General features: G+C 44.7%; 1 protein-coding gene across 1 annotated transcript in view; it reads left to right on the forward strand.

The window, feature by feature from the left end:
• Positions 1-17127, forward strand: part of LOC115310005 (protein slit) — a 61669-nt gene that overhangs the window by 17291 nt on the left and 27251 nt on the right. The window contains exon 2 of the mRNA XM_040207476.3: positions 3050-3195. Within this exon, the coding sequence (XP_040063410.1) occupies positions 3050-3195 (146 nt within the window). The remainder of the gene's footprint in view (positions 1-3049; positions 3196-17127) is intronic.

A 17127-nucleotide genomic window follows, 5' to 3' on the forward strand; every position in this document is an offset into this window, starting at 1 on the left:
AGACAAAGTAACGTGTTCGTTTTTTAACTTCAAAAAATGGCTTATCAACACACACACCAAGTAGAGCACTGCACGGGCCCGGGCCAGCCCGAAAGCCCGAGCCCGGCCCGGCCCGCGGGCCGGGCTCGGGCCGGGTAGCACGTATTTTCTCGGGCCCGGGCCGGGCTCGGGCTTGAACAAAAAAGTTCTCGGGCCGTGCCGGCCCGGGCCGGCCCGAGCCGTGCCTGGGCAATTTTGTGCCGTCAATCATAAATTGTTGTTGATAGCAAGAAGTTTGCTCATTAATCTTTTCGTTTCATTGAATACAAAAAAGCGAAGTGCAAATTCACTACAGCGTCGTTAAAAATAGTAACTAAAAGACATCTTGAAGCTAGAAAGCCTTCAAGCTTTTTCCGTGTGAGCGAGGGTTGTGTTAAAAGTTGTAAACAAAATAAAGTCCCAGTCATATGCTTGTCAACCTGTCTGATTCATCGCTCTCAAAAATATCTAGTTCACTATTAGGAAGATTTAGAAAAACGTACGCAAGCGCTTTGGGTACCGTAAAAATAGCGTTGCGATGTAAAACCTATGGCGATGCTAATTTTAGCTTGCCCAAAGTGCTTGAGTACGTTATTCTAAGACTCCCTTATTGCACAGAGCGCGACACTATATTAGTGCGAACAAGCGATCGTCGTGTTTTTATGCTTATCTCATAGAATCAAAACGCTGTTTTCAAAAGTATTAGTGTCTTTAGAAGTGCTCATCTGGGCCACATACCTAAGCGGTATACTTTGGTGCCTACTAAAACCATTTCGAAGTAAAATTCGAAAAAAGAGCCAACGTCGTGTTCGCGGTATCAGTGTCGCGCAGTGTACATAGTCCGTTCCGCGCTTGCACGTTTTGGGAACCATCTTGAAAAAAACGTTTTAAGGGGTTAACTAGGAATATATTAAACTTAAGCTTGCCTGAAAGGGTTGTATATTTTAAGAACGCGTTGACATGTAAAGCTACTTCAGAACATATTCTTAAACAGAAAAGGTGCGCAGACCAGGCTTAAGACGATGGAGACTTTTTGCGAAGAGGTTGCGATGTGCAGGGCCTTATAAAAGTAGGTTGAAACGGGACGCGTTCAAACGCAAAGGGTGTTTCGGAAACTGGTTCAAATAAGAAGGGCGTTTAGGGAATGGGTCGAAACAGGACAAATTCAAACGAGAAGGGTGTTTAGGGAACTGGTCGAAACGGGACGGGTTCATATGGGAAGGGTGTTTAAAGAATGGGTCGAAACAGGACGGGTTCAAATGGGGAGCTCGTTTCGGGAGCGGGTCGAAACAGGACGGGTTCAAACGGATATGGGTTGTTTCGGGCTACAGCCATCGGGCCGGGTCGGGCGGGGCCTTGAAATTAACAATTCTGTCGGGCTCGGGCCGGGCCCGGGCCGGGTCGGGCCGGGCCTAGAAATTTAAAATTCTGTCGGGCTCGGGCCGGGCCCGGGCCGTGTCTCTACCGGGCCGGGTCGGGCCGGGCCTAGAAATTCCGGCCCGTGCAGTGCTCTAACACCAAGCCTACGTTTGAAGCCTTATTAACCACAGACCACAGCCTTCACTGTGAAGCCAACAATCTTAACCTCCCGAATGAGAGAAATGAGGAGACTGCGTTAAACAGAAGACGTTGTTGGAGTGTGCACAACAGTGTATGCAAGGGGCTAAACGCACCTCCTGGAAATTTCAGACAGCATAACAACCAAGGCTCTATCTGCAATGTTAGAGGTTCGTTCAACACCGTCATCAGTAAACCCATGGACAATGTCGTGTGCAGGGTCGTTAGTTCAATTCTTTTTTTTTAAACAATCTCGTCGAAAATCAACACGCATACACGTTCAAGTGCAGCCAGACAGCCCGGCAGAAACAACAGCGCGAGAAGCTCGAACCGATCGGCTCCACGAATTCACGCCGAGCATGCGAGCACGCGGGCGGTCATGCGTCACCTTGATTGATGCTAAGTCGATCGAACATGATTCAGCAGAAAGCACAGATGGACGGCACGCACGGCACAGACGAACGACGCAGGGACGAGCAGAGGCCATGCAGAATGATGCAGAGGCGACGGCGTGCAGACAGGCAGGCCGTGGCAGGCGCCATTCATCACGTGGTTTTTGTGACGTATTTGATTTAAACTATTTAGTCGTTTTAAGTACATTAAACAATTTTAAAGCATTGCCATTTAAAAAATAAATACTTTTCACAGAAAGAGTTTTAATTAATTTTAACCAAATTGCAGAAAAGCGCCACGTAGTGGAGGGTATTAAACGCACTATCTGGGCCGCGAATCGGCTCCTCTGTCCTCTCTTTACGTTTACTATATTACTCTATGCGCTGACGCTATGACACCCACACAACGCCGACAACGCCACAAAGCGCAAAGCTCACAACCACGCCAACCTTGCTACGTCACGAATGCGGGGAATCCTTTCTTTCTGTTTTTGTGTGCGCCGGCTATCCCATGACGCATCGCGCGTGCTGGCTCGAGTGCACCGTTTGGAACAAAAAATATAGCCAGTCGTTCAAAATACAAACGTGCGATTATCATTTACGGTTATTATCCGTCATGCTTGACTCATTTCCAAACGAAATTTGGATATTTAAATTTTTTTTTCCGTACCCCTTTAACGTACGTCCGGCACTGAACGCACGCCGGTACGATGCTCATCCAGATCGAAACGGTCCGGAGTGGGAACTGACAGAAAACTACCGCGACCGTGACTAGAATTCGCTTGATTGCACAAAATACGGATTTATTCAGATTAAAAAAAAAAAAAAAAAAACATTTATAGTAAATACATCGGGTTGCTGCAGTGGATACACGTGAAAAGGAGAAAAATCCTGCCGTAAATGTTATCCACACATAAAAGAGAAAAGAGTAGCACGGGCAGAGGGGAGGGCAATGAGAGACATCGAGAGGTAATAGGAAGGAGGTTTAGATCGTGTCGGCATACCACAGACATTTGAATGTCGAAACTATGTGACAAAAGTAGTGTTTATTTTTTTTTGTTGTTGTTTTTTTGTTTTTCCAGGTCGAACGCTTTGACGTTTCTTCCACGAGATATCGGCCAGGGCTTCCCCGCCCTCTACTTTTTCAGCGTTGGCGAAAACAACATCACCACCTTAAGCCAAGAAAGCCTAGCTCCGCTGAAGAGCGCCGGATACGTGCACCTGTATGGTAAGGATGTAGCACGGGACGATCTGCCACACTTTCGAATGGTAGCGATAGCGTCAATGCCGTAAATGTTGGAAGTATATATTCATATGCTTTAAACATATAAAGCTGATGGCAATTACGGTCGCAACAAGAAATTTATGCGAGGGACAGAGAGGTGACCGCGCAATCCATACCGAAGCGCACTTTTCACACCGTTCCTTTTTTGAGATCTCAAAACAAGGGGTGCCCGTTCGGCTAAGGTAAAACTAATACGACCCTAAGTTTGCTGGTTCTAAGTTGCTGGGCGAGCTCTAATGACACTATTTGCTAAATAGGTCGAGCTGAACATCACCTATCGAGGATGGGGCAACCATACCAGCACCCTCCAGTGCTGACCTCTGGTGCTCACCATTGTGGCACCCGATGCAGATAGATAGCTTAATGGGTTAGTCGCGATTTTCGAATGGCCGGTGTAGGCCATTTCAATCCCTGAAAAAGAAAACACATGTAAAACGCTTAGTAATTGCTGAAGGGCTTGCAAATTCTGCTCAGAGTAGTGGACGCGTGGGTTTTCGCTAGGATTTCTTAGGACCAGCTCCGCTTCAGCGCATCCGGTCCTAAGACGTCGCAAGAGGCTTAAAAGCCGGTCTGGTCTTTCTCGGTCGTACTCGGTCGCAAGTATGTGAACGGGCTTTTAAGTTGTGTAAAAAAAGAAAAGGAAAAAGGATAAATATTGGCATATCTGGCACCCCTCAACTCACTCCCATTCTTCAGGGTCACACCTGGTCCCCCTCCTAGTGACGTAATTAGGGGTGGCGTGTAGGTCCCCGTATGCTCTCTCGGAGGATGCTTCCTGTCCCTCTCTCCGCTGACATTAGAGGGCGTAGAGCCGAGCGAGGTCACCTAATATTCTCGACGACGTAGTTCCTATGGCTGCCACTCGAAGCTGGAGTGGGGGGGCAGGGGGCGTCAAAAGTCCGAAGACGTCAATCCTGACTTTTGTTTTTCCTTCAGTTTTTCTTTGTCCGGGTACCCGCCTTGTGTGGGTCAGCGTCAGCCTCACTCGAAATACGCCCCAATAACCCGTTTTTTTTTTCAGTTTCAATTATTTACTCGTCGATGTCAGCACTGCAGAACGGGAGCTGACGGCATGCCTTCAGGGTTGTTTTATTTTTGCATGCACTATTTCATGGGACGCGGTTTGACGCTGAGGCTAAAGAGCCGAATGAATTATGTTTACTATACACGCATCGCCAAGATGGAGCAGGACGGAATGCGCTCACCAAAAATGGCAGAGCGTGCCCACGAAGCGGACTAAGTAGGAGCGCGCGTTGCACGATCGAGGGCAGCCGGTACCGCACAGTAAGCTTTAATGTGTTTTCCATCGAACGATAAAAGGGACTTTTAGCGAGCTGTCGCTGTGTTCCGCAAAGCGCACTACTGGAGCCTGGAGCGATACCGTGATCGCGGGGCGCGCGCTTAAGAAAGCATGCTTCAATGGCTCCGGTAGGGCTCCGGTAGTGGGGTACGCGAAACACGGTCACGGTTTGCTAAAACATCCCGATTAAGTGAGCGCCGATTCAGCTTGCGAAGGTGATTCGTTGGGCGTACACCGCGCTGCGCCTGGAGTGGCAAGCGCCGATTGGCCGATAAAATGGAGTTCGATGGAAATCACCTTATACTTTACCGTGCGGCTGAGGTATTACCGCAGTGTTTTATATGAGGCAAATCGTCAAATGCGATCAGGGGGCAGCCATTTTCTTTTGCTGGAAGTAGTTTGCCTTAGCTTACATGTAGCGTAATTATTTTCACGAAATGTTTATTTAGCCCTCCAATCGCTACAATTGAGAACTGTCGAAATTTTGTAATGAATATTTATATTTTGCATCAATGACTTTTTTATAGTCTGCTAAAATTAGCATTGTCTAAACAAAAACCGAGATTGTGGACGCATGTGGCATTTATATAAGTACCAAGAAACATTTCTAATAAAGAAAGATAATATTCCCTTTCTTTCTGACAAGCTTTGTTCACTGAAATGATTTTCAAGGTCGCTCATAATGTAAATAATAATCCCTGGAGAAGGAGGACAAGAGGGACAAAGGACAAACACAAGTCTCCAAACACAGCTATGGGTGACTATAATCACCTATAGCTGTGTTTGGAGACTTGTGTTTGTCCTTTGTCGCCTTTGTACCCTTTCTCCAGGCATGAGTGTTGTCATTCTAGTCCAGCTCGCTTCCACCTTTGCATTAATTGCATCTAACTCATAATGTCATTTCTTGTTTTGGCGATATTCAGCTTGTGGACGTTGCCTAATTGAGAAATTTTGTTTCTCTCTATTACCTTTTAATTAATTATCTTTCAATTTAAATAATGTCATGTTCCCAAATTTTCGCCGATCTGTCCTAACCGCTAGCGTCCAATTGTCACGAAGCTTGAGATTTCTGCAATGTGTAATTTATTTTAAGTAAAGCAAAAAACGCGGTTCTCTTTTCTCATGAACGCCCGGTATTGGCAAGTTAGCCGCGTTGGATTTTACAGTGAACGAAGAGCCACAGTTATTTGGCACTAACGTATGTTCAAAGTTTGTTTTTTGTGACTGGAAAAGTATCGAAACTTGGAACATGTGTTTTCAGCACCTTGGAGGCGTTTTCTGCCTTTTCAGTGTAGCTGAATTAAAACTGCAGAAAGACAGCAAGGTCTCTTCAGATAAGATCATGCACGCGTGTCCAGTCGACATTTTGTTTTCTTTTTATTATGTGTATTGTTATATGTTATATCCCAATGTATAAAAAACAATCAAAATTCGCCTTAAAGATATTATATATATATATATATATATATTTATTTATTTTTCTTATTTCTTCATAAAAAAAGTAAAAAAAAAACAACAACTGAGACTATCAGAGCGGCACACCTTTTTGGAATTTTATCCATTTTCACGATTTTGACGGCCCATGATAGAGAAAGCGCCAATGATAGAAAATTATATGTTTTTTATAAAGATAGGGGTCGAGCCTGATATTCACATAAATTTTTATAATTCTAGGAAATATATATCTCGCGTCAATTATGCACAAACCTGGATAGTTTGACATTTTTACTTAATATCTGTGATTTATTATCTGGTAGTGGTTTTTTGTTATAGCATCGCAACTTTTCTAAACCTATTTTTCGTATAAAGGTTTATCGTCTAGATATAATTTGTTACTCTAGTTTTCTTTTTTAATATCTACAGTGCTGCAACCATGTCCCAAGTTAAAAACGTTCTGCAACTTTAATGTGCAATTGAAAAATAGATCATTGACATATATATATATATATATATATATATATATATATATATATATATATATATATATATATATATATATATATATATTGTGACGTGTATACTTCACGATGTCCCCTTCATCGTCTTTCAGCATGTTGGCCGAGGAAGACGAGGCCCGCGTGCGCTTGAACTGGATGCGCGGGCAGAGGCGCGCTGAATGTTTAAACAGTGCGGACATAAAAACGGTCGTCGACTTTTGCTCTTCGTCACATATTGGTGGAGGTGCAGTTTTAGCCCATACCCGTCCTATCTTGGGAGCGCTGGTCCTCAATCCTGGAGTTGAGGAACCGCAGACTGCCAACCACTATGACATCAGAGACAACATCCAGCGGCACCAGCCAGAATCACCACTCCATCGCCACAGAAGCACCAAGGCAAGGCAATAACCAAACGCCGATTGCCGCAGGAACTCCAAGTCAGGTCAGTCCTGCCGGCTGCTATATTACGTCCCGCCAGAGAGATCCTAAATTCTTCACCGGCCTCGGCGAAGACGAAGTAGACGAGTGGCTTGATTTATACAACCGCATAGGGCTACACAACCGCTGGGACGACGCAACAAAGCTTAGCAATATTATATTTTATTTTACCGATGTCGCGAGAACGTGGTTTTTAAATCACGAAGCTGAGTTTTCGACCTGGGAACGATTTACCAGCCGAGTAAAAGAAGTATTTGGCAACCCTGAAAACCGACGAGCCACCGCGGAAAGACGCCTCAACGCCCGTTTTCAGCTGCCAAATGAAAGCTTTACGGCCTACATCGAGGATGTGTTGACTCTATGCCGCCGTTCCAACCCGAATATGCCAGAGGCTGAAAGAATCCGCCACCTCCTCAAGGGAATTGCCGAAGAGGCTTTTACCTTGTTCATCCTCCAGCCTCCGACCACCGTCACCGCAATTGTCGACGCCTGCACTCGACTACAGGAGGCCAGACAGCAGCGTCTTCTCTTCCCTTACCACACAGGGCTAGTGAGAGGACAACCGATCTCAGCATCACCCTCCTTTACACTGACACAGGAGTCACTGCGTCTGTTGATAAAGGATATTGTTAAAAAAGAACTCGAGATCTATTTTTCTCTACCATCAACGTTGCAAAGGCCGCTTACTGATATCCAGGAGATGATCCGCGATGAACTTCATCAGAACGGCATTCCCAGTTTGCCTGGTCCAAGCGCACGAATTGACCCAAGACCTAGCTATTCCGAAGTATTGGCAACCCCTAGCACCCAGCAGCCAGCGAACGTGCTTCCCTACCCTTCACGTCCAGCTGCACCAAGCTCTGAAGAACCACAGAGGTCTTTCGTCTTCAACCCCGCAGTGGCATCTCTCACAACCGCCCAAGCACCACCTTTGGCCCCATGGCGCCAGGACCAAAGTTATCAACAACCTTACCGTCAGCGACCAGTCTGCTATTACTGCGGCATCATGGGCCATGTCGCTCGCCTTTGTCGGCGCCGACGTCAAGATAACGAGGCTCGGTACCACTACGTGAGTTACCAGCATTCTTCTAGAAGGGGACATCGTGAAGTATACACGTCACAATTATGCGCAGTTTTCGGAGGGGCAACTGCGGTACGTAATACCACCGGACACCCTCCGATTGGACCACCGAATGTTGTAGAAGTTGTTGTTGAAGGACTCCATTTACACGCGTTGGTCGATACGGGCGCCGCAATTTCTGTCATACGGGAAACTACATGCACTCAGCTTCGTAAGGTTAGAACACCTCCATTCGTTCATACACTACGTGGTGCTGCATCTGAACTCATTCGCCCCAGTGGACTTTGCACAGCTCGTGTTTGTATTCAGGGTTTTCGTTATCACATTCCGTTGACAGTATTGCCGTCATGTAGCTACGATTTAATACTTGGTTGGGATTTTCTGCGGTCGGCTGATGCTATAGTCCACTGCGACCCTCCACAACTCTCACTGGGAAACGCGACACATAGTTTGGCTTCTCTAACAATCCCTAATACAAAATTGCGTATTTCAGAAGATGTGGTTGTACCTGGCTTGTCATCGTCCGTAGTCACAGTAGTTTCTCAGACTCCACTATCGGGAAGTGTATTCGTAACGCCCCTCTCACGCGTCTTGTTGCCTCGTGGTGTAATACTTCCGCACTGCGTCTCCATGCCTCACAAAGGAAGGATACTCATTGCAGCTTTTAACGTCACATCTCAACCCATACTACTTCCTACCGGGATGGCAATTGCAGAAGCAGAGCCTCATAACTCACTTGATATAGCCTCCATTCAGTGCGCAACAACGTTGCCTCCCGCGGAACCCTCTACATTATCTGAGAATTTATTAGAGACTATTGACAAGCATTTAACTTCACACCAAAGGTCGCGTCTTTCTGAAGTCCTTTCCACATTCAGATCCTCCTTTGACGTTCAGACGTCAACCTTAGGCAGAACCCCGTGTGTCTCACACGCCATCCAAACAGCCGAAGGACAAATCATACGTCAGCGTCCTTATCGTGTGTCTTTATCCGAACGACGCACTATTGATGGAGAGGTAACAGCCATGTTGGACAAAGGCATCATTAGACCGTCATCCAGTCCTTTTTCCTCTCCTGTGATTCTGGTTAAGAAAAAGGATGGTAGCATTCGCTTTTGCGTTGATTATCGGCGTCTTAACGCTATCACAAAGAAAGACGTGTACCCCCTTCCCCGAATTGATGATGCACTTGACACGTTGCAGGGTGCAGAATTTTTCTCGTCTCTTGATCTACGATTTGGGTATTAGCAAATTCCTCTCAACGAAGAAGATAAAAAGAAAACGGCTTTCGTTACACCTGACGGTCTATTTGAATTTAATGTCATGCCGTTTGGCCTGTGTAATGCACCTGCTACGTTCGAGCGTATGATCGAGAACGTGCTACGGGGACTGAAATGGCGAACTTGTCTTTGTTATTTGGATGACATTATTGTCTTCTCTCGTACTTTTGAGGAACACTTAGACCGTCTCGTCGAGGTTCTTACATGTCTGAAAACGGCAGGATTGCAGCTTAACACAAAGAAATGCCATTTTGCTGCTCGTCAAATTAAGATTCTGGGTCACCTGGTTAGCAAAGAGGGCATCAGACCTGACCCAGACAAGGTACTCGCTGTTACGGCATTTCCGACACCGCGCAATGTCAAACAGGTCAGGAGCTTTCTTGGGTTGTGTTCCTATTTCCGTCGTTTTATTCCCCAGTTTGCTCACATAGCTGCCCCTCTTACTCGTATTCTTCAAAGTCATGCCTCATTTGTGTGGTCTCCAGAATGTGAACGCGCGTTTAGTGCCCTGAAGACAGCCCTTAAGTCTGACCCAATACTTGGCCACTTTAATGAGGCAGCACAAACAGAGCTCCATACAGACGCCAGTGGCTATGGGCTCGGCGTCGTTTTAGTTCAGCGTCACCCCGAAACGTCGCACGAGTACGTTGTCGCCTACGCCAGCCGTTCCCTCTCCAAAGCAGAGAATAACTATACAATAACAGAAAAAAAGTGCCTGGCCGTCGTTTGGGGCATTAACAAATTTCGACCTTACTTATATGGACGCCATTTCACAATAGTCACCGATCATCATGCCCTTTGTTATCTCTCTTCACTTAAGAACGTAACGGGACGTCTCGGTCGATGGATACTGGCATTACAAGAATACACATTCACAGTGGCTTACAAATCTGGTAAGAAGCATACGGACGCAGACGGACTCTCACGCTGTCCTGTCGAGGGTCCAGACGAACGCCTAGATCATATAGATGACGCTTTTGACTTAGCTTCAATTACTACAAGCTCATTCTCAACCGAACAACAGAAAGATCCTTGGATTAGGGGCATTGCTGGGTATTTAGAACGACCAACCAATCTCTTAAATAAGACACTTCGAAAACAAATGCAGTCCTTTTCATTGCGCGATGGAATCATTTATCGCCACAATTTTTGTCCAGATGGCAATCGATGGCTTCTCGTTGTTCCAACGCACCTCCGGCCTAGCCTTCTTCGCGCTTTCCATGACGACCCTACGGCTGGCCATATGGGATTTGCAAAAACATACGCACGTATCAAACATCATTATTTTTGGCCGAAACTTTATGACACTGTCTTTAGATACGTACAGTCATGTCTCCAATGTTAGCAACGCAAGCGCCCCACAAGCGGTCCCACAGGATTACTCCGACCCTTAGTTTGCCCAGATCGTCCGTTTGACCGCGTTGGCATTGACCTCTTCGGACCATTCCCAGTCTCTTCCCAAGGGAATCGTTGGATAGTCACCGCGGTCGACTACTTTACCAGGTACGCTGAAACGGCTGCACTCCCAAATGCGTCCGCTGAAGCTGTTGCCAGTTTTTTTTATTACCAACATCCTGCTACGCCACGGTGCACCGAAATTTCTTTTAAGCGACAGAGGCCGTCAGTTTTTATCCCAAACCGTAGAGGCCATCCTAAAGGCTTGCAACGTCGTACATCACACCACCTCTCCCTACCACCCTCAAACTAACGGACTGACTGAACGCTTCCATAGGATCCTCGCGGATATGATAGCAATGTACATCGCTTCTGATCATAGCAATTGGGACACTATATTGCCCTTCGTCACATTCGCATACAATACCGGACAGCAAGACACGACTGGTTTTTCTCCTTTCTTCCTTCTTTATGGACGAGAAGCATCGTGCAACATGGACACTATCTTCCCTTATTCATGCAGCGAGCGATCAGGACGCCCTTCTCATGCAACTGACATGCCGTGCCGAGGAGTGCCGCCAACTGGCCCAACTTCGAACTGCTCAGCAGCAGCATACCGCAAAAACTCGCTATAATTTACGGCATACAGCCGCTACTTACGCACCAGGAGACCTCGTCATGGTGTGGACACCCATCAAACGACAAGGCTTAGCAGACAAGTTCCTACGCAAGTATGTCGGGCCATATCGCGTCATCAAACAAACGACACCAGTCACATGCCATGTCGAACCGCTCTCACCACCAGCCGATGCCCGCTTCCGAAACGACGACATTATTCATGTAAATCGGCTAAAGAAATACGCTCAGCCCCAGCCAACCCCTCCCAAGCACTAATCTCCGAGATGCTCCTCACCATACAACTGCAAAACACCCTTACCGCCTTCCTGTGTATAAAGACGCTCGCTGCGTCCTACTTCACCCAGACACCGCCCCCAACCACCTCTCCCTTCCCCCCTCCCCCGGAAGGGGGGGGGGGGGTTAGTGACGTGTATACTTCACGATGTCCCCTTCATCGTCTTTCAGCATGTTGGCCGAGGAAGACGAGGCCCGCGTGCGCTTGAACTGGATGCGCGGGCAGAGGCGCGCTGAATGTTTAAACAGTGCGGACATAAAAACGGTCGTCGACTCTTGCTCTTCGTCACAATATATATATATATATATATATATATATATATATATATATATATATATATATATATATATATATATATATATATGTTAATGGTTTTTTTGATAAGCTTCATGACGCGCTCTCTTTCATCTTCAACCAATCCCGAAACGCATCATGCATTCTCTTAGGCGACTTCAATTGTCCTGACATCATTTGGGATACTCTTTCGTTCTCGACTCATATTTCAGGAGAACTCGTAGACACATGTCTCACATTTAATCTATCGCAGCTGATTACTCAACCTACCAGATCAACCCAAAGAACAAGTCATATTTTAGATCTATGCCTCACTACTGACACTACCCTGTTGGAAAATATCGATGATGGAAAGATGATGGAAAAGGCTCATACAAGCGTAACCGTAATATGGGACATCCTATACAGGCGAAAAGGCAGCTCCAGTATAGTGGATTACGGCGGAATGATACAGGTAGGCGGAACCATACAAGCGTGTCGTATTATGGGACATCCTATACCGGCGTAGTGGATTATGGCGGAACCATGTAGGCGTACGGAACCATACATGGATAACGTAATATGGGACATCCTATACCAGCAAAAAGGCGATACCGGCATGTTGGAGCAATATGGCTCCAACGTGGTGGTTTCGCCTTTTCACTGTTGTACACGGCAATTTAGTTTTAAGCTTTACATATATGTTTAGAAAGGTCGTGAAAGCTAAATTAATGCGATTTGTGCAGGCAAGTTATATGGCCAGGCGTACGTAGTATAGGGACCTAGTCGTAACGATCAGTCAGATAATTAAATACAATTTGTTAATTAACTTTTTAATTAGTGAAAATGAAACTGGTTTCTATTGGAAACTTGCTGAGTCACTGAAAACCACAAAATCAACTCTTTTTAGAAGGATATAATGCAGGGGTAGCATTTTACGCGTTCTGTAAAAATGCTTTATTTGGACGAGTTTCTAGGTTTCAGTTTCTTATCAGAGCTCATCTTTGCGCCCACGGTCCTGTTCCCCAGGGGCTTAGACGCGCAACACACGTGCGCCTTGCTTCCCTCCATCCTACGAGGGAGGCGAGGGGGCGGCTTCGCACTGCGGCCACCGGGCAGCAGGACCGTAGGTGCAAAGATGCGCTCTGGTAAGAAACCGAAGTCTGGAAACGCGTCCAAATTGACCATTTTTTTAGAACACCATAAAATGCTGCTCTTGTCTTATATCTTCACAAAGAAAATTGATTTAGTGTGTTTTGATGATGCTTAGAAGTTTCTAATTGGAACCATGGGTCTATTTTCACTGATTAAAAATTTCAGGAACATACTATACTTAGAGAGAGGCTGAAGCGGTTTTGTATTTGAGAAAACACTTTTAAATCTTCTTCATTTGACCTCCAGAATCTCAAATATCAAAATTATTTGCTAATTTAATTAATCAAGGCTGCATAGAGTCATTTTTAAAGCGCTTTGAAAGCACTTCCCTAGAGAGCGACGTCACAAGAGCAGCTTTCAAAATCTTTGTTCACGCATCTTCAGTGCCTATGAAAGCTATGCACGCACATGCTATTTTTTAAAGGGGCAGAAAAATGTGTCACGACTGGTGCGAATGCGGGAGAATATACCTAGAAAACTTGCGACTGGACGCGCGGCCCTTAAGCGACACACACTTGGCGGCTGAAAGGTCTTCTTACGATGTCACTATTGGTAGGATGTTTTTTTTGTGTTTTCTCACGTTCAGTTATATCTTTGTGGAAAACGAACGGGATATTCAGATTCGCGGGATAAAACCACGCGAGAATGAACCTCCATCTAGTTTTCTGAAAGAAGTCTGGCACATCTCTGTAATAAGCCGACTGATCATTACAAATTAGCCTTTTATACTATGCCGCCCTGGCCAAATAACTCACGTGTACAGACTGCGTAAATGTAGCTTTTACGGCTTTTTTAAAAAAAATCTGTAAAATATACAAAAAAACACTCTGTAGAATGTCCCCCAATACAATGATTGTATGGTTCCTTTCCCGCTTGCATTGTTCAAGAAAGACTTGTGGATATCCAGCGTTTCATTGGAATGCTGGATGTCAATGAATCTCTACATCAGTGAGTGGTTTCAAACAATTATGATGTTTGCACGCAAGTAAGCTCTTATCCGAGGCTCACCAGGAGCACTAAGAGCAGAGGCAAAATGTCGTGACCTGGTAAATTTGGTTGCAGGTATTTATTTTTAGAAGAACTGCATGCAGCAAAGCTTAACTTTGCTCAAAAGAAGATAATTAAAAATTCAATACTGAACAATGGTGTCCCTTGAGCTGTCAGACCAAACTCCCACTCTTGTCACTCAGGAGTTCCTAACTTGTGCGTAGAGGATCAGCACAACCCAGATTTGTGCTGCAAGCGCACCTGCAATATAAAAGTTGAAAAAACATGAGATGAAATATGAGACGTTTACAATTCTCTGTAATGAGAAAATACAGTACAGCTCTCGAAGAGGAAGATGGGAGGGTGTGCACCTCCTCCCCCCCCCCCCCCCTCCTCCTCTTCTGCTCCCTCCCATTTAGGGGGAAATTTCCCCACTAAATTTAGCGGGTTAAGTTTCCCAATAAATTTAGCGCGGAAATTGATGTCACATGACCTCAACACAAATGCAGTTTTTCCGCTAAAAGTAGCGGGGAAAATGACGTCGCATGACCGTGTCACGTCATCCATAAAAACATTCAGTTTCTCAGCTAGACTTAGCGGAAATATTAACGTCACATGACCACAACATTAATTCAATTTCCTGCCAAGCTTAGTTGGGCGGTTACGCCGACAGTGATGCCGCGAAACGCGGAAACGGGTGCTAACAGCTGCGCTAAAAACTAAATGCATCAGATGAAATAAAGTGAACATTAGATATACTCTAAGAAAAAGAAGAGAATCTAAGATACCGTTCTCAGATCCTTCCTTTTGTCCGTTCTCAAATGTTTTGATATCAAAAAATGTTTATCTCTTTATTCATACCCAGAGAACCCCTCCCAGTTTCAGCATGAATGCAATAAATCAATGCAGACTAGACCTAGTAAATTATAATGCACATGAAAATGAATGTTTGCCACATAGTCATGTATCAGTCAGTGGCTCAGATCTCAAAATACATTTGTATTGAGGAACATTCTTGAATAAAACTTCTGGGCTTCGAATTCAACAGTTTGTACTTCCATAAGGAACACTGTATGGCACTGATTTTTTTTGTTTTTTGTGACACATCAGAAACAGCACAACACTGTCATCCTTGCATACCTAACAAGAATTTGTATTTTTTTTTTTTTAGCATGGCATGTGCTATTCTAATGCCCATACAGCCTCCTTTAACAAAATTTCTTTTGTAGAGCTTTTTATTGGTTCTTATTTAACTCGCACGACAGATTCGGTACCTTGAATTCTCACTCGGCATCAACAGTTTTATATATTAATGTAATAGCGAAAGACAAGATGTATGGACTTGAGTACGGTTCAACAAGCACAGATGTTGAGAAAAGTACTGAGGAAAACTCAAATGTCAAAATAAAAATAAGCTGGAATGTGGATACAATTATGGACATGGTCATGAATACAGTTAGCAGATTCAATATAAAGAATATGTGTTAGACGCATGCTCAAAGAAACCTGTTGCATCATTATTCATTCAAATTACTTTGCAGAACCCGGCGCTGCAGTCTCAGGTGGGAGTTCGCTGGATGAGTCTACTGAAAATGAGTGTAGACGGAAAAAGCAGTTTGATCTGCGATAATGAGCATTACATAAGTGACATGTCATTACTACTGTTACAGTGCCGAATGTTCCAAACTGTCAGTCGCATCATTCTGTGAATTCCCTCCGTACATTACAGGGTTTGGCTCTTTCGAATGCTTTGCGAGAAAAATGATGAACTGGAAATATCTCGTAGTTCTAGAAAAACTATTTCCAGAATCTTATCTCAGCATCGCAAAGAATATAAAAAGTTTCTAAAGACAAGGTTAGTGCAGGAGTTGAATAAACTAAATACTTTGTTTTTTGAAACCATCTTGCCGTAGTAAACGTATGAAGTTCCCCTAGGTAGAGCTAGTCATTACGGATGATTGTGCCCATTGCATACCATAAAAATTTAATTTGCGACCTACAATATTTACAAACTCAATTAACTCTGAATAAGTGGACCACTTGGCATTAAAGATTGGTCTCACCATGACTGTCTGCCAACATCTACATAATAATTTTCATGAACCTATGTATTTCAAGAAAATATTTGGTGCGAGCTGCTTAAAACACAATAGCACTTTTTAACAAGTGCTGATTGTTGGGCAAGTTGGTACGGTACGTTAGAAAACATAATTGCGCTTTGAAGACGGGAACATAGGAAGGACAGACACCACCGAGTGCTAACTTTCAACTGATTTAATTCAAGAACCTCAGCGTAAAAACACACTGCGTCACCGCACCACATCTCAACCAATCCGTGGCCCTGCCACAGATTGCAAGTACGCCAACTCCTTATCCACCAAGTCAATTGACGCCACACTGACACAACACGTGCCAGAACTATTTATAGCATCAGCCTCCATAATCTCTCTAACAGTTATATCTTTGTGCCTAGCAAGAACAGTAGACAAAGCAAATAATGGTTTGCACTCGCAGTGATGATCTGTCGTGTCACTGTCATGACTGCGGGTGCAAACAATTATTTGCTTCGTCTACTGTTCTTGAGAGGCACAAAGATAGGACTGTCAGCGAGATTATGGAGGCTGACACTATAAATAGTTCCGGCACAAGTTGTGTCAGTATGGCGTCAATTGACTTGGCGGATAAGGAGTTGGCGTACTTGTGGTCCGTGGCAGAACGGATTGGTTGAGATGTGGTGCGGTGACAAAGTCCGTTTCTATGCTGAGGTTCTTGAATTAAATCAGTTGAATGTTAGTGCTCTGTTGTGTCTGTCCTTCCTATGTCCCCATCTTCCAAGCGCAATCATGTTTTCTACCACACTTTTTAACACTAATAGAAAGCCTGTAGTGGGCCACAACTTAAGCAGTTTTCACTTCATTATGAAGAGCAATTACACATATGTGAACCATGAATATAGGCCTGCACTGAATTTTTTTTTTAAGCTGAACGTGCTAGGCTCTGTTTACTATATCAATCTTTGCAGAGCTGACAATGTGCAAGTTCCTGTTTTTTTTATATTTCACATGTCCCGACTGCTGGGTGTGGTAGGGACATAAGATTGATGACACCAACGAAAC

The sequence above is a fragment of the Ixodes scapularis genome, unplaced genomic scaffold (genome assembly GCF_016920785.2).
Source record: "Ixodes scapularis isolate PalLabHiFi unplaced genomic scaffold, ASM1692078v2 PGA_scaffold8__174_contigs__length_109621045, whole genome shotgun sequence".
NCBI lineage: Eukaryota > Metazoa > Arthropoda > Arachnida > Ixodida > Ixodidae > Ixodes > Ixodes scapularis.